The 25428-nt window shown below is 33.6% G+C and overlaps 1 protein-coding gene across 4 annotated transcripts in view; it reads left to right on the forward strand.

Annotated features, from left to right (window-relative positions):
• The window catches only part of LOC110465814, a 113930-nt gene that overhangs the window by 51419 nt on the left and 37083 nt on the right, over positions 1–25428 (forward strand). For 3 of the 4 annotated variants that reach the window (XM_021521913.1, XM_021521912.1, XM_021521914.1), the window contains exon 14: positions 17520–17582. In XM_021521913.1, the coding sequence (XP_021377588.1) occupies positions 17520–17582 (63 nt within the window). Of the gene's footprint in view, positions 1–13359; positions 14799–17519; positions 17583–25428 lie in introns of those variants that run through there. The other variant, XM_021521916.1, reaches the window with a different exon arrangement.

The following is a 25428-nucleotide window of genomic DNA, read 5'->3' on the forward strand; positions in this document are numbered from 1 at the left end:
TAAACAGTGACAGGTACCATAGAATATGTTTGTTTGCTAACTGTGTTCATACCACTGTGTATGCCGTCAAAATGAAATTCAATCCATATTTAAGATGTATAACAATTATGTATAGTCTATATTCTTCCTAAACCTAGTGATCACACTGTATAATGAGTTTTTTATAAATGTTATTCAAACAACCCCCCCCTTAAAATATTTTTCCTTTGAACTCACAATAATAATATTTTACGTTCATTTGGTGTTCATTGATCTTTTCCTTCTCACAGATCAATATTGACAAAACCTCAACTCGTAATATGTTCATATTTATATATAGATACAGTGTTGCAAAGTTATACAATGTTAAAGGGACAATTTAGTGAGGTAATAATTTTTTGAAATCTTGCCACAAAATTTCTCATGATAATGGAGTTAGATACTCCTTATGGACATTTCATGTCGAGAAATTGACAGGAGACAATGTTTTCTTGGCGTTTTTAATCAGTAACGAAGAAACCCTTTACTGTACAACCATATATTTCAGCAGCAGCTGTCTGTGAACATCTAGCTAATAAAGATGTCTTTTCAGCCGAGGAGAGAAGGTAGATTTCGCTTTATTCACCCTCACTTCTTTGGATTACCAATACAGGCATTTGTTCTGAATCTATAGAATCAAATCCAAACAATATGTCAATCATCGTTATAAATGAGTAACATTTGTTACATTTAAACCTATTGATATCGTACTTTGTGCGGTTTGAAAGTCTCCCTGCGGTATAACCTCTAGATGTGTGCATACTCTGTTACTTTTTATTTGAATCCAAATCAAATGTGAACAGAAATATCTCATTAGCTTATATTATGATATATGTATAATTCTTGCTTGCGATGTATTGTGTAAATTCAAAGTGACAAGAATGTGTGTTATGTGTGAAATCAGACCCACTGACACTGTGTTGTCGGGCGACAGCATTGTACCGTACATGTTAAAGCCCGGATATTGCCCTATTTTGGTCGTAGCTATCTTTATCACCGGCTTTCCCAAAAGATAAAAGTGACAACATTGGATGTTGGCTTCAGGTCATGTCATTATCAATTACGTAAACTTTCGTTCGAAGATATATTCTCAGTAGATTCTCCATTTTAAAGGTGTCATGTGACTAAATAGCCCCTTTAAGAAGCACTTAAAAGAACTCATTTTCCCTAAATTATCAATAAGTCTAGCCTGAGCCCACTTCTTGTTGAAGCACAATTGACATTATGATGTTAAAATGAATTGAGATACAGCAGAGCTGAAACATTGGTCAGTATAAAACATCAGCTATCAATTACATATTTAATAAAAATATCTTAATATTAAAAACAGAACAACATTTATCTTTGTTATTTTAAGATTGTTTGTGGCTCAGCTGTCACGTAAAAAAAAAAATCATTAAACCGTTTTTAAGAAACAAGAAATTTCTTTTAAAATGGAAGATTAAGCTAACAATGTATGTTGTTGAATGTTTAGTTAGGTTATCGCTTTTAAGGTAAACTTTCCTTGTCAAATCAGTGGTGCCTATTTTAGGTTCAAAAACTACCTTTAAATGAAATGTCAAGTTCATTGTTGTATTTGATATGTTTGTTAATTTGCTTTATGCAGATTTCGGTAAAAATCTAAATAAATTTTAATTCAAATTTTGTTATAATTTTCAAAGTAATTGCTAATTTTTTTCAGATCTCAAAATAAATTATCATACATACATACCTATTTTGTTTAAATATTAAGATTGTGCTACATATAGCTGTCATTGGGAATGTGCAAAATGTACAAGCATGTTGAAAACTAATTGACTTGTATTAGAATAATTCACAGTAGGGGTTACCTCAGACATTCAAAACAGCTTGAAAGAGTTTATTGTCATACGTATTGTGTAGAATATGGATTTTCAGTCACATAAAGTGTGACAACATGGAAACAATTAATTTCAGAAGAAACCTTGGGCAAACGTTCTCAATATTAATCTATATTTTGCTACAGCTTGTCGCGACAATGATTGCATACTTGAGCCTTTAAAATGTAAATACAGTTACAGCTACCCCAGTATATGTATGAAGGTTTAGAATTTACAGATAAAGGAAAACAGTGTGTTATTCATCGTTCTCAAGTGTACATTAAAATTTCTTACAATCAAAAGTGAATTTGAAGTACATCTATTTAACTTTTGAAAATAGTTTTTTTGTAAGTTTTGAAAAACTTATTAGCCACATGTGGAGTGACTGTGAAAGACAGTAATTTATCAATGTAAAAATGAAGGACGTAGCTAGGCTTGTGTTTTCTTTTTTAATAATTAAACATCAGCTAGAAAAGTGATTTTTAAACTGATATTTTTAAAACGTTTTTACCTAGGAAGATCAATGATCATTAAATATGGCCGTGAAGAATGATGTATATTGATTTTGATGTGTTTCACACATTTATGATAAAACTCAATTGAAAAGTAAAACTATGACATGACTACTCACAATGTATATGGATTATTCTGTTTTTTGGTTGTATAAATACATCATGCTATAATTTTTAAACTTTCAACCTTAAATCTATTAATTGGTCTTGTCCAGTTATTGATTTTTTGGTTTGTAAACTAAATGTTATCTTGGAGAAAACAGGCTAGGCTGAGAGCTGCCTGGTACAATGGTAAATATTTACTGGAGGGAGAATTCGTGGATGATTAATTGTACTGGCAATTAATGCTTAAAACTGGCTACTTGTACTCCAGGTATAGTAGATCAATCTCCATGTTCAGATAATTTGGATTTTAGAGATATTTCCATGTTCACAGGAAGCTGATCATTAATATGGTAGTGTAATACTTAACAAAGATTATAATAATTAACCTGAAGTAGATTCTTGTGTTGGTATTCAGTATGTTATTGTTAGTATCAAGATGCTAAACTCTGTTTTAAATATGAGTTTTGTATCCAGGATATACTTACAGGTTTACATCATGACATGTAAGACTTACAAGGATTTACCTGTTTGACTACTTAGGATTTACCCATTTGACTAACTAGGACTTACCTATTGGACTAATAAGGACTTACGTGTTGGACTAATTAGGATTTACCTGTTGGCCTAATTTGGATTTACCAGTTGGACTTTTTAGGATTTACCTGTTGGACTAATAAGGATTTACCCGTTTGACTAATTAGGATTTGCATTTTGAACTAATTAGGATTTAACTGTTCGACAAATTAGGATTTACCTGTTTGACTTATTAGGATTTACCTGTTGAACTAATTAGGATTTACCTGTTTAACTAATTAGGATTTACCTGTTTGGCTTATTTGGACTTACCTGTTGGACTAATTAGGATTTACCTATTGGCCTAATTAGGACTTACCTGTTTAACTAATTAGGATTTAACTGTTTGACGAATTAGGTTTTACCTGTTTGGCTTATTAGGACTTACCTGTTTGACTAATTAGGATTTACCTGTTGAACTAATTAGGATTTACCTCTTTAACTAATTAGGATTTACCTGTTTGACTAATTAGGTTTTACCTGTTTGGCTTATTATGACTTACCTGTTGGATTAATTGGGATTTACCTGTTGGACTAATTAGGATTTACCTGTCAGACGAATTAGGATTTACCTGTTGGACTAATTAGGATTTACCTGTTTGACTAATTAGAATCTACCTGTTTGACTTATTAGGATTTACCTCCTGGACTTATAAGGATTTACCAGTTGGACTAATTAGGATTTATCTGTTGGACAAATCAGGATTTACCTGTTGGACTAATTATTAGGATTTACCTTTGTGACTAACTAGGATTTACCTGTGAAATTAATTAGGAACTATAAAAGAAATTGAAAGCTGTACAGGTAATTTACACTTTGTGATAATGAAAAATAACATTTCATTTTATTTATTACTTTGTTCCTTACTTTAGTGTAGACAAACTTTAATTGAAATCTTACCCTATTAGAAAATAGTTTTGTTTCAAGGTTCACCAGCTATTTGTGAATCTGAGGATGATTGTGAAACTGACTTCTTCCTGTTTTTCTGATTCTGTCAGTTTTTACGTGTAACACGGTGCTTAAACTCAAAGTCTAGTTATAGATAGAAAGCAACTTTTGTATCATGTATAATTTCAATATTGTATTATCAGGGTACTTAAGATTTGTACTCACACTCAGGTTTCAATTTGTTCCCGTCTTGGGGATATTTCACTACCGTGTTACAAGAAATGTATCTATTTTTTTAGAAATATGAGTGTAGGGCCTGGTTTGTAGAAATGGTGTAAAGTGTATACTCTTTGTCTTAAAAAACCTAATTTGAACTTATAAATGGAGCTTATTTCTAGAATGTATTTATTATGGGTATATATGATAGCCAAGGCCATATTACTTATAACAGACCTTGCTATGCTGCCATTTTTGTCTGCCAAACATTTGGCATTATAAAGGGTTTTGTAGAACCTGGGACAATGTTGGCAATAATAAACTTTGGTAGTGGAGTATGGGACAATTCATGAAAGTATTGCTTTGTACGGCACTCTGTTGTATCTTTGAGCAAGATTCTTTTCTAGTCTACTCAACTGTAAATGAGTACGTGGTTGGGCAGTGCTAGAATTGTTAAATGCTAGCTGTGAGCGTCGAAATGGCAGCACCGGTTGTATGCTCCCCAGGGAGTTGAAAAAGAAATTGGCTGGTTGCAAAGACCCTAAAACCATGGATAATAATGTGTGAACCGCTTTGAGACGACCTACAAACTAGGTTTTGATGAAGAGGTATATTAGAACCTCAAACTATTATTATAATTATGTATCATTTGTACTTGTTAAATGTTGATACGGAGGTTGTAACTGCCGCCCCCTCCCCCTTCACACAATAATACAAAAAGGTCTTTTGGCTAGTGATGCACCAAGGTAATTACTTGTATAAGTCCTGGCATTTAATAGGCAATGTTTAAACTTTCAAACTCAATATTGACATCAGATCGATTCCTGTTACCGGGGCTAACTTGTGTCAGCCTAAATAAACAGTGGTGGTTTTAAAATAGTTTATAAGATACTATTCTCGGGCTGACTTTCTGAGTAAAGTGTCATTTGTAGTCATCAAATTTCAAGATTTACAAGATTCTGGAATCATGAAAATATTTTGGTCATTAAAATCAATGTAATATCTGGGTATGTGGGAGAGAAGACAGAAAAAAAAATCAGAATGAGGAGAGACAGTCTTGTGATGTCACTTCCAGGTAAATGTTTTGAGGAGGAAAAAATTAAAAATTGTATTGACACCCAGTATATTGTCTTAACCCATCACCCCTATGTAACTTTAGTAGACTCTACCATGCATTGATATGGATGAGTCCATTATGGTCTACAGTGGTGAAAGGGTTAACAACTGTTGTTAATGTGCATGGTTTTCCTGTGAAGTTTTAATGCAACATTTGGTGTGTTTTGTTTTCCTGACCCATAATATTAACTGTTACTACTGAATGATGTGTGTGTTTGTAATGATGGCAGTGGTTTGTGATAAGGTGGAGTTATTTCCCTTTGCAGTGTGGGGCTTGATGTGAATTTATTATAATGAGTTACATAACATAGCACTATATTCATACAGTTATGTATCAATTTTATCAAAATATTATCTTAATATGTTTTAAGTATTGTGTCATTGTAAGGTCACTTGGAAAAAAATGAAAATAATAATGAATATTACAAAGTCAATAAGTTTTTAAGAAAAAAAATCAATATAATTTTATGATTTTGATAATCATAAAATTATATTGATTTTTTTTTCAAATTGTGAATTGCTCAATTCAAAATGATATAAAACAAAAATTGTATTCTATGATTTTACATGCATGTTTTAAACTGTTTTACATTTTGATGGATCTGTTTGGGTGGAAACATGTAAAAATCATAAAACAGTGATTTGAAATAGCATTTTTTTAAATTCCTGAATTTAAAGAAGCTGAAGAAAGTGATTTGGCTGAGACAATACCCAACAATCCAGTCCAGGAGGTGGACATTTTTATTCCTCAACACTTTACAGACACTTTCAGTGAAAATAGTGATTCAGAGAATGATCTGTGGAATCTTGACCTTGACCCTGTGTGGTTGACCTCTGCTGAACCTAGTCTTGACCTGGATTTTGATGCTGCTGTTGATCTAGATCAAGTTGATTTTGTCATTGAGGATCTTCCAGGGTTTGATTCACTTCAGAAAAAGACCAGAAAAAAACACAAGAAGAAACGGAGAAAGACTGGAGTAAATCACAATCTGGATATAGATTGTTCCGCCAATGCAGAAAAGGGAGACAACTCTACTCCAGTTTTACAACCTATTGAACCAACCCCTGTTGATCATGAAGTTTATCCTGAGAAGTCTGAAATGCATAGAAAACACGAAAATGCTGTGAAGAATACTGATGATATTTCCAATAAACCAGGCCTTGTTCTTAAAATTGAGAATGAGGATGGTTTTGTTGAAGATGATTCCAGAGTTGAGGATACTCCAGCAGCTGTGATGCAGCAGAGGGGACAGAGAGGGCAAAGGAGGGAAAAAGCAAATTTCCCTGAAGAACAGCAAGCCGAATACTTTGAGAAAGATGGAGACCACCAAAAGTCACATGATCGGGTATCTATTAATAGTAACACTAAAGAACTGTATCATATTAGGCACAGAAATGTTGAGGCAATAACGATGGAATCTGACAGAGATGATCAAGAAAACCCAGAGAATTATCATTTCATACCACAGAGATATACAAGTCAGAGACAAGAAGACACTCCGGTCAGCAATGTTGAGACATCAATTCTGGTCAATATTGATGGTTATCAGCCTTCAACAAAGATTTCAAATGTAATGAGACAGGAAAGGACAAAACAAGAATCTTCTTCTTCCAGCGATGACATGGTTCTAACTTTCGACACAGAGGATGGAGACAACCTTAGAAGGGTAAGGGGAGACAACCTCAGTAGCCTAGAGGGAGACAGCCTTATTAGCAGAAAGGGAGACTCGCTGTCTGTTGGGGAAGCAGAAGACAAGGATAGGTCGACAAAGGAAGATCCTGGACCTCCGATGCAAAATGATGTCAAAGGTCAAGATTTGAAGGACACTTGCTCTGTCATCACCGGGAATGATGATGAAGGGCTAACTAGTGAAAAGAGCGATAGCTCATGTGAAGAACACATGGATGAAGAATTTAAGACAGTGATGGAAGGATATGTATGTGATTCATCCCCAGACATAGATGTTTCCAATGAGGATATTCAAGGTCACAGAATGAATCAAAAGAATGAGCATATTGTTGTTTGGGAAAATGTCAACCTGAAGAACAGAAAGTATCAGAACACAGCAGATGAGTTGGAGATCAATGATGGTCAGGTCAAGGAGAAAAATTCTGAATTGATAAAAGAATTGAAGGAGAAACCTTTGATAAGAAAGGGAATTGTGAAGAAGGAAAAGAAGAAAGATGTGCTCCGACCAAATCAATACAGACTAAAACTACAGTGCTCTGAAGGTAAAAGTTGGACCAAAATAAATGTAATATGTTTGTGTTTAAATAGCATGCAGGTATTGCTCTTTAACATTTTCTTATATAGTAATACTTGACCAGATTCTGCTGGCAAGCCTCCAGTATTTTAAGTCAAATTTTCGATACATGATTAAACATGATTTTACTTTACACCAAAGATGTGAAAAGTAGAAGAATTTTTTAAACAGCTACCTAAAATTTGATCAGTATGCAAGTGAGCTATTAGCTTTGCAATTTTTACTTTTAATTTTTGTTCACAGGGTTATTGCCCTTTTTGAGTATTAGAGACATGTTCGGACATCTTGTCATAGTTCCTTATAAATTCTTATTCATTTTCTTGGAATTCTGACTGGGTTAATCACCATTATATATAATTTATTTATGTCAATCAAGCATACTGCTTCTTGATATTTTTCTAGGAGGCCACCTATACATATGGATGTGTGTGTGAGGGGGGTATTTAAATTAGCCTTTGGCTTACAGTTCTAGTTTTCCTTTGTAATGATAATTCTTCTTATCTACATACAGGATACAGTTTGCAACAATTTTGTTATAAAATAATTAAGTGAGTTGAGCTACGTAGGATGTCTACAAATGAGGCAAACATTGATTGCCTTTTTTCACCTCACATTGAAGTTTAGGGGGAAGGGAGAGGAGAAGAGTACATATTGGAATCAGATTCTCTGTCTATCCGTAGGCAGAATCTTGTATGAACAACTCATCCTATAGTTTTCATTTGAATTTAATGAAAATGCCCTAGTGTGATTACCATACTTTAACTCATTCACCCCTGAATACACATTTGAACTCTTCCAATTCAAAGGTTGGAATAGTTCATTATGAAATTTCAGGGGTGAATGAGTTAAAAGTTTTGTACAGTTGCTTACATTTTTTTCAACTATTTTTATAGGAGTTATGGCCCTTTTTTACAAAATGAATAGCAAGGACATATGCTCTTACAGTTTTCATCTGAATTTTCAGAAATCATGCAATTTTAAAGTTGTGTATGTACTTTCATTTATTTTTCATTAGTTCATTTTTTGATACAGCTGTTTTAATGGGAGTTATGCCCCTTAGCAAAGTCGTGTTCATTCCACTTTACATATTATGCCCATATTGATGCTTATAAAAGAATTTTAAGGACCTTCTATGAACATACATTGCCATTACTTCAAATAAATGTACCTTTCTATTTACTTTATTTTTGGCAATTATTATGTATATGGATGATGGGGGGAAGGGGGGTTATGAATTAGTCACTGACTTAGTAGAGACATATTAGTTAAAATTTAATCAATGCTAACTAATGCCTACTTAGAAAAAGTTTATCTCCTATTTTATATACATATATTGTAGTATGTAGTTCCTATTATTATTTCTTTTATGTCAATGTACTTTAAAATGATAATAAAAAATAGGATAACAGACGTATTTTAGTATTTCACTCTATCTTAATGTTACATCTTTTATGTTTATTTTTATCAAACACCACGCTGGTAGATCCCTTATAGACACTGTCTGCAGAAAAATTAATGAGATATTTTGTATCTTTGCATCATTCATAATTACATTTTTATCTTTACAATTATTTTTAATTGAAATATATTTAAATGAAAATCAGATATTTTTTCATGTTCAAATCATCAATAATTACATTTTTATCTAAAACATTATTTATTTTTGATCTTGAAAATAAAATCCCTTGCTGAATGGTGTAGTGATTGAATAATTTTGTCATGGAGGAGGGTAGTGACTACAACAATGGCCCACTATAGATATTTTTAGCTTATTTTTATTGTGACAATTTTTTTTTTATATATATTTTCTTTAAATTATTTCAATATTTATGAAAATGTTCTCAAAAAAAGAATTGCATACTGGTTGCAAAGCTAACCATACTTAAACAGCGTGATTGTGTTCATATATCTAGATATATTGTAATTGATTTTATCAACTGTCATTGTTGGAGGTATAATGTGGTTGCCCTGATTAATTAGTGTGAATCAATTAAGATTATGTACTTCAAGTAATCTATATATAAATATATATAGAGATTAGTGTCGTACATTGCTATTTCATTTTAAATATATAGGTCTTGTGAGTTATAATGACAGTTTCTTCAATATAAGCACTGGATCCTAACTGTAACAAACATTTTTTTTTTTAAATGTAAGTTCAAGTTTAAATAATTTAATTGAGTCTCAACCTCAATAAAATCAAATGTACAATTACAACATCACTATATAAAAATATGACGATCAAATAATTCATACTTGCCAACGATTTAAAATTTCCATAGGTAATTTGAGCTAATCAAGATCTTATTAAGAGTTCAATTAAACAAAAAATGGCAGCAATTAAAACAAAGATTATTAGTTTCAATGGAATGTTTAGTAATTGTGCAGTTAAAATTGATATTTTCACTCTCAAACGGGTACACATCTCGGACATTAGTAACACTATGGGAAACTTTGAATGATATCACAAAAGAAAATTAAAAATTATTTGAGTTTAATGTGTTTCAATTTGAATGTTGTATGTTTACACATTAAACTATTCGGTGGTAAACAGATCAACATTTGACTCCGGTAGCTAAAAGGATTAAGATTTTATTAAGTCCTGGGGACATTTAAACATTAGGAAACCATTATTTTTTTTAGATGAATTATTTTGTTGATCTTCTCCGCGGTAAATAAGGTGTATAGCGATACTATCTGATCCTGTGATAATATGAAATCTCAGTAGACCATCCTTTAAACGTGGAATCTTGTGGAGGATCGTTTTTGTTTCCTGTTGTGTTGATTTTGTAATTATAAACAATGGATATTTTTTGGATGAAAAATGTTCCAGAACACTTTCCAAATCATGACATACGTGGTAATTAGGTTGGATTAGTTCGTATCACTCCAAACTCTGCGATAAGTTATACGGCTTGTGATGGAACGTTGGTCATGATAGTACAGCTAGTCAAAGCAACATTTGGATAATGTGAATAACAAATTCTTGTTTAAGTCATTCATGTTCAGTTTGGATTACACAGATACTGTGTGTGTCCCATCTTCAAGGTAAATGTGTGCAAATGTGTATACTTTAGAGTCAAAGTTGGAATTTGAAAGAGATTTGTACAAAAATGCTGTGAGTCAAAGTTTGGATTATTAAAAAACTGTGATAAAATTTCAAAGCAATATTTTAAAAGAGCTTGAATCAACCTGTTTGGATTATATAAATGTGGGTTAATTGCAGAATTGAAAGTAATATTTTTTGTTGGTCCAACAAGGTATCTCTAGTTTTACAACATACTTGTGAGTTTGCAAGTTTCTGCCTAAGAAATCTGCAATGAGATAGAATTGACCGAATTAGGTATTAAAGTGCATTTATCATAACATCATGTATCATTTGTTAGAAAAAAATGATATAAAGGGAAATGTGATATTAACTGGAACACAAATTTTTCTTTAAAAAAAAAAAAAAAAGTAGTTTAAATACATGGAAATTAGGCATACAGTATATTGCATGCCTGTCTTACCAAATCTGTGTGTGACCATTTAAAGAAATCTAACTGTACATATAATTTTTCTGTGTGTGATATATACTTATACAGTTGGCAATTGGCGATGATAGACATGAAGAGAAGGTCATGTTATATGTCACATGATGTTAAACAAGCTAGCTACATTACCAAATTAAGAGAGAAAAATAATATGTTTGGCAATATGATATCAACAGACGTTGTGATAATAAGCAAACATGATATTAAGTGTAATCCACTAAATCAGGTTTCCACCAGTGAGTATTAAGGTCAGCTGTACGAGTCAGTCAATGGTTCACCAGTAATTAGCCCTGAATCTTAGGGTTATATAAGGCCACATATAATAAAAACAATAATCAAATGTTAAACTTTGTTTTTAATTGAAAAACAAATTCCTTTGTACGTTTTTCACTTGAGAATGCACATATCATTTATAGTCAACACCAATTTAAAATGACATATCATCTTCATTTGTCAGCCAGTTTAAACTTTACTAAATTGTTAAATTTAAAGATCATTGCTTGATTTAGAATTTCCTATAAGCAGTATATTTCTTGCCACTGGGTATATTTTTAAATACCAGTTATCAAATCAAGCAGATGCCATGCGTGATAAAATCAGACATTTAATGTTTTTGTTTACTTGAAAACTGCTACAGACCACCTATAAACAAATAACAAGGTTAATAGATTTCCGAATTTGATTCCCGAATTTGATTCCTGAATTCTTTGAAAAGTAATAAACCCTATGATTTTTTTTTTTTGTATATACATATGTATATAAGTTAGTGTATATGTACCTATGATTTATTCTGGTTTAGATATTCTGTTCGAACCAGAATTATACGATCAGATCGGTCGACTGCCTCAGCGATCTGCAATTGTAATCGAACAAACTATATCGTATGACTGGGATCATGTTTCATTGGCGTACAGAGAGATTGTAGACGGGTATTGTTTCCGAGCAATTCTCCGTAGTGAACCCACCAGGTGGCTATACCCTATAGCTTTGTATATTACAAATTACGATTCAATAAAATTGGGATGTGGTCACTCACTGAAAGAGTCCAGGTGGTCAAAACTGCTGTCTGTCTTAAGGATCATCAAACTGTTTGTCGAGGAGAAAATTGACCGCTTCTAAAAAAGTTTACAGGATTACAAGTAGAGTGATATATGTATATAAATGGCTAATACATCTCTTGTTGCAAGGTAAAGTATTTAGTGATAGCGTGAATAAGTATTTGAAAAATATCTCTTTGTTAATCAATGAATAGGGTATTAATTTGCATAAATGTCTTAAAAGTTTGAGAAAATTGCATCGATTCAAATACATTTATTAGGTCACCTGAGCTTTATTTTACAATAAAGGATATGTAAAATGGAGCGTCATTTTAAAATATTTATGAAAAAGAAATTATCATCTTATATTGATCACTCCGGTTCTGATGAAGGCCCACCTAGTGGGCTGAAACAATGTAAAATTTAATTTGCCAAGAGATGACCAGACAACATCAAATGGGGAATTTGATATTGTCTGGTCATCTCATCTTTGAACTTCTATTACTCTTATGGCTGGACTAGTGAATTCCATTTAGAAATCCATCATCAGGAGTACGCAGAACTCCACTGAACATCCACTAGGGGACGGTGGATCTCATTTTCCCTTATAATAATCACTCTTGTTGGCTAATATGATAGCGTACACGGGCGGGCCTGGGGACCTTCATCATGTGAGGGAATACCTGTCATAATACTTTAAAATTAATTATCTATTAGGTAAAAACAATCCCATCATCGTTTTACTTTTACATCTGACGTCTACATTTACAGCAGATTATGTCTATTAAATTTCATTACAGTTCAGAAGACATAACTGTGTTTGCTAACCTAGGCCTTTCAAATGTTTTATGTCTAAAAGTGCTGACAGTGACCCTTATTTGACAATAAAGTAACATAAAATACTGAAGAGGATGAAAAATCAAAAATCTTCTTCCAATATAGGGAGATTTGAAAAGTATGTATAACGTAGCAGTGTATTTAACCTACTTTAATCATATGTGTAAGACTACAGTGTTGAGTATAAACTTTTGAAGAGTTGGGAGTACCCGACTCTCTTATCGTCTTCCCTGCTCTTCTTTCTTCCTTCTCCATTCTCTTACTCCCTCCTGCTTTCCTTTTATCCTTAAACTCTCCCTTCTTCTATCCGTTCCTCCATCTTTTTCTCCTTTTCAACCTTCCTTCTGCTCGCATTTTCTTTTCCTTCCTATTCCTATTATTCTCTCTTTATCCTTTTACCTTCTGTCTCTTCCTCTGTCTGCCTTCTTACTGTCCTGTCTTCTTTCTTTCTGTCGTCTTCCCATTCTCTTGCTATGTGCTCCATATTGACCCCTGGTACATTATACTGATCACCTTATTAACTCATTCACCCCTGAAATTTTATAATGAACTATTCCAACCTTTGAATAGGAAGAGTTCAAATGTGTCTTCAAGGGTAAATGAGTTAAGTACCGGTATATTAATGATTGACCAAGAGAAACCAATAGCACTATATGGAGATGAATTGCTTAAACTCTTACTATTTAGTGTTTCCATACTTCTGTATTTTATCCTTGGATATTACAGTCCTAAAGGAAGGATAATTTACAGCAACTTATATAGTTAAGTTACGCCATCATTGAATTTATTGTTTACACATATAATCCTTTTTTATTTTTCTCTGTATTTCTCTCAAAATCGAAATAGGAACAATAAAAGGAAGTGAGCTTGCACGTTTAGAAGGAATAGCAGAGGGAGGACAAAAAAACAAGAGTTTTCCTGATGCAGATGAATTTGAAAATACTGGAGATGAAGTCCTTACTTTCATGTCCACCATTAGATCAGATACTGAGAGTACAGACAAAATTGTCCAGGCAAGATTAGAAGTAACAGACGGACAGCTCCCACAGAGCTGCGAGAAATCTGAGGATTTTGAGGAAACTGACCAAAGACAACCTATTTCCAGGGACACAGAAAGTAAACAATTGAATGTTCTGCCTCAGGGCAATGATTTAAATGTTTCCCATGATGTGGTAGAGACAGATGACCTGCAGCGTTCAATATCCAAATCCTCTCTGGAGCAAAACTTAGTGCTTATCAACAATGCAGTTGACTTTGCGAATCTGAATGCACCCCACAACCAAGCATCGGAGAAAGAATCTCAAAATGTCCCCGGTTCAAAGCTTTCGCATGGTACAGTTTCTTTGTCCAAAAATGCAAACCAAGACATTAGATCTGATCCTGATTTGAAAGAAACCTTGGACTTGATTGTTCAAGATTCTGCTGTTTTAAACAAAACCGAAGATACTACAAATATTACCCAGATTTCATCAGAGAGTATTGTAACAGAAAATGACCTTCGATCCATAGAGTCAGTTGCATCAAACACCCATAATGCATCAGATGACAGTCAGTCATTGGATCTCAATACCCATGATGCATCTGACACTGACCATAAGTTAACTGATTTGGCATATTTGGATCGAAACACTTCTGAGGTTTCAGAAGTAAGAAGCCTGATAGAATCAGAAAATTCTGAATCTTTGACGGAGACAGATGTAAACGACACATTGAATGAAGACGGTCAGGAAAACAACTCAACCACAGATACCCAGCATTCAATTGTTGACTCTTCCCATAGTGCACTTAAACAGGAAGTGAACTCTGACCCTGATCGTGAAGGACATTCCAATTTACACCTGCATATCCGATCGTTTAGAGGTATTATACAGAAAGGCTTGATATACATATATCTGATTTGATTTTGCATGGCATGGCTTTTTGACTGATGTGATGTAATGAGAAAATTAAATGATTACTGCATGGGTTTGTTTAAAGATTTTGTGCATTTCTGCTTGATTTTACATCTAAGAATCATTGAAGTTCAGTATTTCATTTCAGAATTTTAACTGTTGACATTATAACGCTACATAACTGACAGATGTATGCGAAGAGTTCTGGTCTAATTGAGGACTTTCTGTCTTTTACATGAAAGGGAAAATTTTATATCTTAACATATGTAACTTGTTAATAAATCTTCTGTAATTTATTAATTAATTTACTTGTGCATCTTGTTAATTTTACGTATGCAACTTGATACTTAAATGTGTGACACCAGAAAAGGTTGCAGTAACTGTTTCTTTAAAGAATTCCTTTTATTGGAAATTGATATAAATGTTTTTATGAAAATTAAGCATGAAAATCAATGGACAACGATTAACTGACTTGGAATTTTAAAAATGCTGGATTAAACTGGAATGCTTGCATTAGTTCATACATATATATAAACATTACATATCAGTAGAGAAGTTCACTTGTTTATCAGTGAAAGTCACAGATAATATCATTGTAATAGTTTAAAATGTCACTTCACCGCATGTTATTAATTGATAACATCATGCATTTATAATTTTGTTGAATAATTTTTTTTATTTTTTTTTTACACCGGATTGAGAAAAAGCATGAAAACACTGACTTTGCATGAACTATCACATTTAAATAATGATTTATTGCATTTCTTTGATTTGTATTTTTCAATTTGACTTTTGTTTGTTTACATTTTGATGTGAGATTAATGCTGGTTTATAAGATTAATCCTCTTTCATTATTTACGTGGATAATATTTCTACTTGCTAAACCAGACATGCATTGCTTAAAATCAAAACATATACCCATGGCTTTGTTTTGCTTTCAAGTTTATACAACAAATTGAAGTTCTTCATCATTTTTTCTCTGATTTCATAATTTCTTAATACATGTTAATCTACTGATAAAGATAGCAGGAATGGATCTCCCAAAATCTTAGTTACATTTGAAGATGTTCTTTTAAATCATTTCAGAAATGAAAAAAAGATTAATTAGAAATAAATTATACACTTCAACCTGTTCTATGTCTAAGAATATAAGGTGGGAGGGCAAGAATTTGTTTCACAAGGTCAGAGGATGAGAAATTCGTTTAACAAGGTCAAAGGGCATTTTTAAAACTCATTATACATGCATAAGAGTAGATCATCACTTATATTTTCAAGTTAAATATGAATGTCTTGTTTATGGAATAAAATTGACCCAATTTTCTTGTAGAGTCTACAAAATAAAACCTAGATAATAACATCCCTCATTTTATTATCTCACCTGGCTCAAAGCAGTATATGAAAAGTTTCTCAGATTCATTTGTAGGAAATGTTTAATTTAAGTCACCCTCCAAAATACGGAGAGTTGGCAAGTATGAACTACATGTATTAAGGTCTCTTGGTATCTTGGTATTCTTTGCTGAGCCTATGATCTGAAACAAAATCTAAGGTTTGACAAACAGTAGATAAATGACATTTTTATAGACATACAAGTTGGTTCCCAGGATACTACTGTAATCCAGGTATCAGTTTAGGAACAGGAAATGAAGTTTTTTTTCGTGAGTGATAAAATTTATCATGAAGTCGCCTGTTTAATTTTAAGTAGATTGGCATAGGACAGTAGCGTGTGGAACAATTTGAAAGATATATAGACTCATAAAGAACAGAGCTCATTGTATTTGGAGTGGATTGGGAAACAAAGTAGGAAATTAATAACTCACAAATTTCAAATCTCCGCTTTTTTATTGGATGATATAAGTATCGTAAACTTACATGTACTTGTTACAAAGCACCTGTTCTTTGTGGCACTCTCCATGGCCAGTAGGGATTGTAACAGTTCACTTTTCCAGTAATGGCAGGACAGGGTTTGAGTTGATACTCGGAATATCTTGAATCTGTGAATCTCAGAAGACAGAGTTGGTTTTACTTCATATGTTGTAGTTTCGACTCAACATATTTAAGTGTCTTTAAATTAACAAGTTCAGGTGAGTTAAATGTGAATATATATATGTATTGTTACATTGATTTCTTTAAAAAAAAAAAGTTAAAACTGTTGGAGAATGGAATATGTTTTATAGAGGTTCAATTGTTTAATGATATTTGACACAAATTTATTTTTTAGATATGAAATTTTGAGTATGTTTATGATTTTCATCTGCTGATGATATATTTGAAAACAACAACATACAATTTAATTTCAGTCATAATGATTAAGAAAGGTTGACTTAATTTTAACATTATCCTATTGATACTTTATAAAATTAATGAAAGATAGGACCATTACAATGTAGGGTTACTGTGTACTCACATTGGTCGTTAAGGGCCAGATATTGAAATAGTACGATTACAATGGTAAGTACTTTTACAACAGTGTCTTTTTAAATCTTTGAATTTATCATATTTTTGTAATGAAGAATTTAACGTGATCTGATGTACACAATATTTCAGATTCTGAAATCTCCTTAAGAAATAGATTTCTATGTTCTGAAATAACCTGGAATTTTCATGATGACAATCTTACGTTAACTTTTGTATCAGAAATATTTTTACATGGACAGTTCTGTTTTATTAAGATGGTGATTGATTTTTTCAGAGTCGGTGAAGGAAGACGATCAGGAGATGCCACCAAAACCATTGTCAGAAAAACCCAAACCACGTAAGTTTTTTTCAATTTTTTTTTAACATATTTTTTTTAACCAAACAGCGAACTATTATGCTATCCTGTGACATGGAACCGGAATTCACATGCAGCTTACTGAACAGGTGAAAGACATCCAGCAACTTTGAAATCAACATTGTAAATCTGATAATTTGACGTCAATATTAGGAAATGTTGAGAACTGACATACCAAAGTCCTTCAAAATGGTAGTTATTAATCTTGTTATTCTCTTACCCTGGACAGTCAATGTAACCGCGATTTTACCGGTGTGAGATTTCCTTGTCTCACCCCATGGTTGAGGGGATTCCCCTATTCATAACAATGGTACGACTTCACTTCAACAATACAATGACGTCATGTCAACAATCCATTAATGTCATGTCAACCCTGAATTTAGCCTGTGGTGTTAACATTACATTTTTAATATGATACACAATGGGTAAACAGGGTAAGAAAAAAAAAATCATTCACCCCCTTTTGTTAAGCAGGAAATAATATAATCTCTCATCCCCTTGTGGTAGAGATGGGGGAATCTCATCCCTCGGGGAAAGATTCTTAAGTTGCCAAACACTTGGCACAGCCTCATGTTTGGCAACTTAAGAATCTTCCCCCTCAGGTTGAGTTCCCCAATCTTATGCCCAAGGGGATGAGAGATTCTATTATTCCCTGCTTATATTAACATTCAGCATTTAGGGGAATAGCAATAACTGGTTCACCTGTTGTCAGTATAATGTGACCAGGCAGAATGCTGTGCTCGGTGCCTTCAGCATGGTATTTCAATGGGATAGCACTATAAAGTTGGCATCAGATCCACGTTATCCGGGGGACCTTTTATTGCTGGAAGTACATATTGCCTTGTTTTGTTACCCATACAAATATGAGACAAATCTGTTAAAAAACATTTGAGGTCCTTGTAATTTTTCTTTTTTCAGTTATATATGAATATGGGATAGATGCACGCATTGTGCATTTTTTTTATACGTGTATATAATAATTGTACAGGTATGCTAATATACACTTAAGGACCTAGTCTTACATCAGTACAGGTCACTCAGTCTGTCTGATTGAATGTTAACGATTAAGGGGGTTGATTCCCTGTATTGATACAACGTTAGATCTAAACGTGAAATCATCGTAATGGTAGGTGATTTCTGGTGAGATAAAAAGGCACCTCTACTTAGAATTCTGTCACGATCTCTGCTGAACTGAGTGTGTAAATTTGACATTAGCTCAAAGTGTCTTTAAATGTCTATAGTTATACTGTAAACACTAGGTGTGACTTTATCGTGCAAGAATCACTGCGACACTTATTGTGTTGAATGAGCTATTAATATATCACTCCATGAGACCGAGATAGGTAAATGGGTTGGCCCAGTGATAAAGAAGGTCACAATGATATAAGATAGAGTTGTTTCCCTTGGTTTTATCAGGGTCAGTGATCATGTACAATATTTATGGCTTTGACTGTCAAGTCTGATCAATATACAGGTATAATTATAGGGTAGGTATATATAAGTGGAGATTTAATGGTGAAAAATAGTACACCGGTGTCGTCAATGAAAGATCATCTTAAGGCTTTATGCTACCTTAATTTATGTAAGAGTTATCTCCCTAAAAAATATACATAATTAAAACTTAAGGAACCAAAAATACTTATAAATTTGTCATTTTGTCTTTTTCTGTTGTGTTTATAATTTAATAATAAAATCAAGTTGCCATTTTTTAGAAAGATATTTAAGTTCCCTCTTCATGTGGAACTCTTTATAGAAAGGAGGTGAACTTAACTGTAAGGTAGCATATGTCCTTAACCAATGTTGAGAACATAAAATATTGCCAATAAGGATATTTTTTTATTCATGTACCATAAGATTAAACATACATGTATTAATAAAAGATGATTGGCTTTGCAAGATTATTAGGGCCCCATATCGGAGATACGGGTGCCCTATAGTAATCACTCTGTCTGTCTGTCTGTCTGTCTGTCTGTCTGTCCACAAATTCTGTTCCTGGCTGATAACTTTGGTATTTATTGACCGATGTAGATGAAACTTGGTCAAGATGTTCAGTTCACAAAAATACACATTGAGGTAAAAAATCAAGGTCAAAGGTCAAGGTCATTAGGTTCAAAGTCAAGGTCAAATTTTACATCTTTTCACTGATGAACATTTTGTTATGACATCATGAAGCAAAGTTGATCAGAATTAAACAAAGAGTCAACTGACCAAAGGTCAAGGTTCTCGGTAGAGGGGTCAAGGTCAAATTTTGTAGCTTTTCACTGGTGAACATTTCGCTATGACGTTATGACGCAAAGTTGTTCGGAATTAAACAAAGAGACACACTGAGGTAAAAAGTCGAGGTCAAAGGTCAAGGTCATTAGATTCAAAGGTCAAGGTCAAATTTGCATCTTTTCACTGATAAACATTTTGTTATGACATGATGAAGCAAAGTTGATCAGAATTAAACAAGGAGTCAACTGACTAAAGGTCAAGGTCATTGGGTCAAAGGTCATGGTTAAATTTTGTACCTTTTCCCTGATGAACATTTTGTTATGACATTATGAAGCAATGTTGTTCAGAACTTAACACAGAGTCAACTGACCTTAGGTCCAGGTTAAGGGGTCCAAAGTGTCAAGGTCAAGTTTTGTATTTTTCACCGATGAACATTTTGTTATGATATCAAGAAGCAAAGTTGGTCGGAATTAAAGAATAAGTCAACTGACCAAAGTTCAGGGTCACTAGGTTAATGGTCAAGGTCATTTGGGTCCAAAGGTCAAAGACAAAGTGTATCTCTGACTTTGACCCTGGCTCTTGATGTAGGAGGTATATAAGGTGAAATAAAACAAATCAAAGCTAACAAATGAGTATTACACCGGTATTTACATTTCTGTTAGCCCAGCAAATATGGAGGAGGAAGGAAACAAGACTCGCATCATAGTACATGTAAAATGTATATTTTGCTTCCTTGCGATTCTTTTTGAAGCCCAAATGTCAAACTTCAAGCTCAGCTATATGGGCAGCTTGCTTCTTGATGATTATGGGGGATATATTGCCACAGGACGGGGCCCTTACTGACCTGTCAGTGTTCTAGTTAATTCTACCAATGCCCTATTTTTCAACCCTTGAGAAAAACAGTTGCACAATTCTAGATGGTGAAAAATTAAAACATGTTGAATTTCAAAATCTGGGTTAACAGGCAGTAAAAGCCCTTTGGGGAGTTAGCTCAAATTTAAATGCGAGAAAGTATGACCTGTTAATGAAAATATTTAATAAAAATATGTTCTTGGGAGACAAAAATAGAAGATTATCTTAAAAAATAAGAATAAAATAAAATTGTGTCTAAAACAGTTACTGTTTTAAATGTCTTTAAGTTGAAATTCAAAGATTTTCTTTTCAGATTACAAGGTAGTTGAAACATTTATATTTCAATTTAAAAATATTTGAATGAACGAATCATACAGTTAAGGTCTTATCAACTAACATAGCTATCTTATCTTACAGTTGGTTTAAACAACATTATGATTTTCTTTGAGTTACAAATCAAACGTATAATAATAGGTTCACAGTGCAAGATTGTCCCGTGATCGATTTGAGGTGCAAGAACAGATCACACGCATGATATCCCATGATAAGTTTGTGACGACTGTGAGATATCTCCCTGATTGTACAATTTATGTATATTTCAGTGTGGGAATCTCATAATTTTTGTGGAGACAGATATCTCATTGATTGTACAATTTATATCTATCTTGGTGTGAGAAATTTTATATAAATTTTGTGCAGATGGACGTGTTTGATTGCATAATTCGAGGGGGGGTAATTTCAACACTAATTGTAATCATATTCCCCATTGCCTCAGCTCCTCTGATTTCTTTTTGTAACAAATTTTCATCAAGGTTCGGGCAAATGTCAAGTCTGAGAATAAATCTCAGATGAGTTTGTATTTTGGGATTCCAAGGTCAATGCCAAGGTCACTGTTGCTATTTTTAGGTCAACCTTTGCTTGTTTTCAACAGATTAGTTGTCATCAGTTTACCTGTTTCAAGGCCAAGAGAGCATTCATGTCCCAAGATGTTTTCAATGTTGCTTATACTGGATAATGACAGGATCAGTATTTATCTATGAATACCGTGTTATGCACTGTGAGTGTCATAAAGCCATCACATAAATTATGTTTATGTAACGTGTATAATGTCACGCCGGAAATGACATCACAATCGAAAAGGAACAATCAATGTGATGTCACTTCATTGTAAAGCAGACACAATTTTCATCGTTTCAGAGACGGCCAAGTGCAAAATATTTGTTTCAGATCACAATTATACAGTTTACTTTGTATTATATGATAAAAATAATCTGTCATTTGTTTCCTCTCATGTAAGATTTATGGTAGTCGTTTTGGATTTTTCATATTTACTCGCCTCTCTATATGATTTCGAGAATGGCAAAGGGAGGCAATCCCTACATAGACGTTAAAAAACGAGGTAATGCTGAATTGGAGCACCTTGTTTTATGCCTTTGTCTAGAGAAATATCATTAACCTGCACTAGAGAAGTCTGACTTCTCAAAGTTATATAGAAAAAATGTATTTGTTCTTGTAATGTTTGAATATCTCAATACATTTTGTTGCATGAATGTGTCAAAAAAACTTCAAATATTGCACTTTGTTTTACACTTTGTTATGCAATGAGTCTTAACTCTTTCACCACTGTAGACCATAATTGATCCATCCAGATCAATACATGGTATAGGGTCTACTACAGTTACATAGGGGTGAAGGGGTTAATGGATGTTACATGGAATTTGATAGCGGCGTGTATAATGTTCTGACTCTGTGGTACTCATATAGGGATTGAACGGTAGGAGGCTTCATGCAATATGGATGTCATTGATTTGCCTTCGTACCGCATGAAATTTATAAAAAATTAAAGGCCGTTCAATCCATATATTTACATTTTTACTATAGAACAATTGTTTAGTTTATTTATTTGTCCTGTTAACGACATTGGCGGAACAGTTCTACAATAGATAAATTTACGCCAATAGTTAAGCAACAAGACTGTCATTGAACAAGGTTAATCTATGACGTCATAAGTAAACCACATTTTACGTCACATGTTTTTGCTTTCATACTCAAATGAAAGGCATTTCTGCTGGTAGTGTTCATAGAGTTGGTTGCAGTGCAAATGTAAATATAATTTTGTGATATTTTCAGTAAATGGTTCATCTTATTATAGTGATGCTGGCATTTAAAGTTACCTGTATCATTGCCATGTCTTCATTTAAATGTCACCTGTTCTGATTATGATGCTCTCATTGAGATTTTATCAGCATTGTTGCGACCTTTTCATTCATGGATTACCTGTAGATATATATATCATGATACAGAACCGTAGCCTGCTTTATAAACCTGCTGATCAAATTGATACATTTTGTCAACACAACATTGAAATACAAATATATGTCATATAATTTAAACCACAAGTTTCCTACCCACTTTGAAACTGCAGACAGAAATTAAGTGTTGTTGTTTATAAACCTATTTATTTACTTATTGAACACATGTTTTAAGCCCTCCTGACCTCTGACGGAGTGTGTGTTGACTTTAGGGATAAAATGGGGATTATGGGGTAATGAGACTGTTTGAATGTCTAGTCCTTCGTACTCCAGTGTAAATGGTCCCTGTGAACTTCTGTTTACTTGTATAGATACCACCGGTTTACTGTGGTAAAGGGCCTTCAGTTTAGATAGCTATAATTCGTTTACATTAGTTGAAAACGAGAAGCATGAAAATACTAAATAATTTAATTATCGTAGAAAACATTTCAGTGGACAAACTAACTCCATCAAATAACAAAGGTTTTATAATTATAATTTGGCCTGGATAGTTTTATCAGTTTCACCAAAGTTTGTTTTCCGATGAGTCACATGTCCAAACTCAAAGGTTATAGGGTGATTTGTATGTAATGTCTGTGGTCAAAGGTTATATGTCATGTCAAGAGGTCAAAGATTATTGGTTCTCTGTATGTAATGTCTGAGGTCAAAGGTTATAGGTGCTCTGTGTTTATACTTGTGTTAAGGTTTGAGGTCAGAGGTTACATGTTTTCCACATGTCATGCCTGAGGTCAATTGTCATATGTGCTCCACCCTTGCAGGTGGAGGATCGGAAAAATAATACACCCACTGTTACCCACTGCTTGTACCGTAGGAGGCGACTAATGTGGGAACCTCCTGCACAATTGGGGATTGCAGGACCAAAATAAATCTGCTGCACCAATTGCAATATTTGGGATCTTTATCTTTCTTTCTACTTCCAACTACCTTTTATTTCTTAGCGCCTTGCTTGGCAACACCTCACTTAAGCTTCTGGCCTTAATGTTGAGTGTTCGCCCAGGTGAGGAAGGCAATGTGTTCTGTCTCCAGGCCGAGACATACTAAAGTCCTTAAAAATGGTAGTTGTTATTCCCTGCTTAACGTTCAGCATGTAAGGGAATGGCGACAACTGGCTCACTTGTTGTCAGTATAATGATACCAGACGGAATGCCTTCGGCATGGTATTTCAGTGAGACCGCACTATAAAGTCAGCATCAGATCACACCAACATACCCTGTCTCCTGCATACACACATGCAAGCACGCATACACTACACACATGGAGGCACGTCCTTAAATTACCTTAGCTGTTAATAGGACATTAAACAAAATTAAACCAAACCAAACCAAACCATGCATATGTGCTCATATTCAATTGTCGGAGTTCAAGAGATAGATGTGCACTTTAAATTTTCTTTAAATCTGAAGTCAAAGAACAGTTTATTATGTTACAGTGTTTTGTGCCTCTTTTATTGATGTTCAAAAAATATGTTTTCAGTTGAAAAATAATTCAAGATGACCTAGTACCATAAAACTGATAAAACACTGTATGATGTTCCTTTAACTCATTCACCCCTGGAGACACATTTGAACTCTTCCAATTTAAAGGTTGGAATAGTTGATCATGAAATTTCAGGGGTGAATGAGTTAACTGGTATGCATAAGCTTGATATAAAGTGGATATTTGCAGATATCAAAATTTAGAAGCATTTCCCATATTTCATGCTAAAAAGTAGTTACAAATTGAAGGGAACCTATCAACCGTAGAAATATCAAAAATTGATATACCTCTTAGATGGCGATCTCCAATACATATCGTTACAACTGGATAAGATCTATTCAAACTTATCGACCACGATACCACTAGCACGCGTATGTTGGCAAGTTTTGAAAAAAAAAAAATTGGACAATCATTTTGAAATGTCATTGTCATTTCATCAAACCTTCATGCTGACGGTTCTATTGTTTTCTGTATTAGAGTTAAATTGGGCATCTGTCTTTATAGAAAACTCAACGCTTATTATCCCAAGCTTTGTGCCACCTTGCCAGGTCTATTGGGAAGAAGCACTTTAATTTGTGTATGGAATGTTTGACTGGGTTTTTAAATTGATTTTATTTCATTGACTCATGTACGAGGTGTAATTCCCTGTCCGCAGTGTAGGAAGTCGGTGTGTAGGGTACGACCGTACAGTGTCACAGTGTAGGAAGTCGGTGTGTAGGGTACAAGCGTACAGTGTCGCAGTGATTATCAGCGATTCCACGTAGATGTTTTGTATTTGGAGTCTGAGCAAATCCTCATCTCGTCTGCCTCTTACAATAGTTGTTTCATTCTAAGATCTCCGTAAATGTGCTGAGAGTTTTGTGAGTTACTGATTACATATTACTTACAGCTGTTTTGAGGCTAAGACCACGTTACTCACAAATTTGGAAGATTTGTGAGTTGGATTCATTTCAGCTATTTTTCACATCACATGC

The sequence above is a fragment of the Mizuhopecten yessoensis genome, unplaced genomic scaffold, assembly GCF_002113885.1.
Source record: "Mizuhopecten yessoensis strain PY_sf001 unplaced genomic scaffold, ASM211388v2 scaffold11101, whole genome shotgun sequence".
In the NCBI taxonomy this organism is placed as follows: Eukaryota; Metazoa; Mollusca; class Bivalvia; order Pectinida; family Pectinidae; genus Mizuhopecten; species Mizuhopecten yessoensis.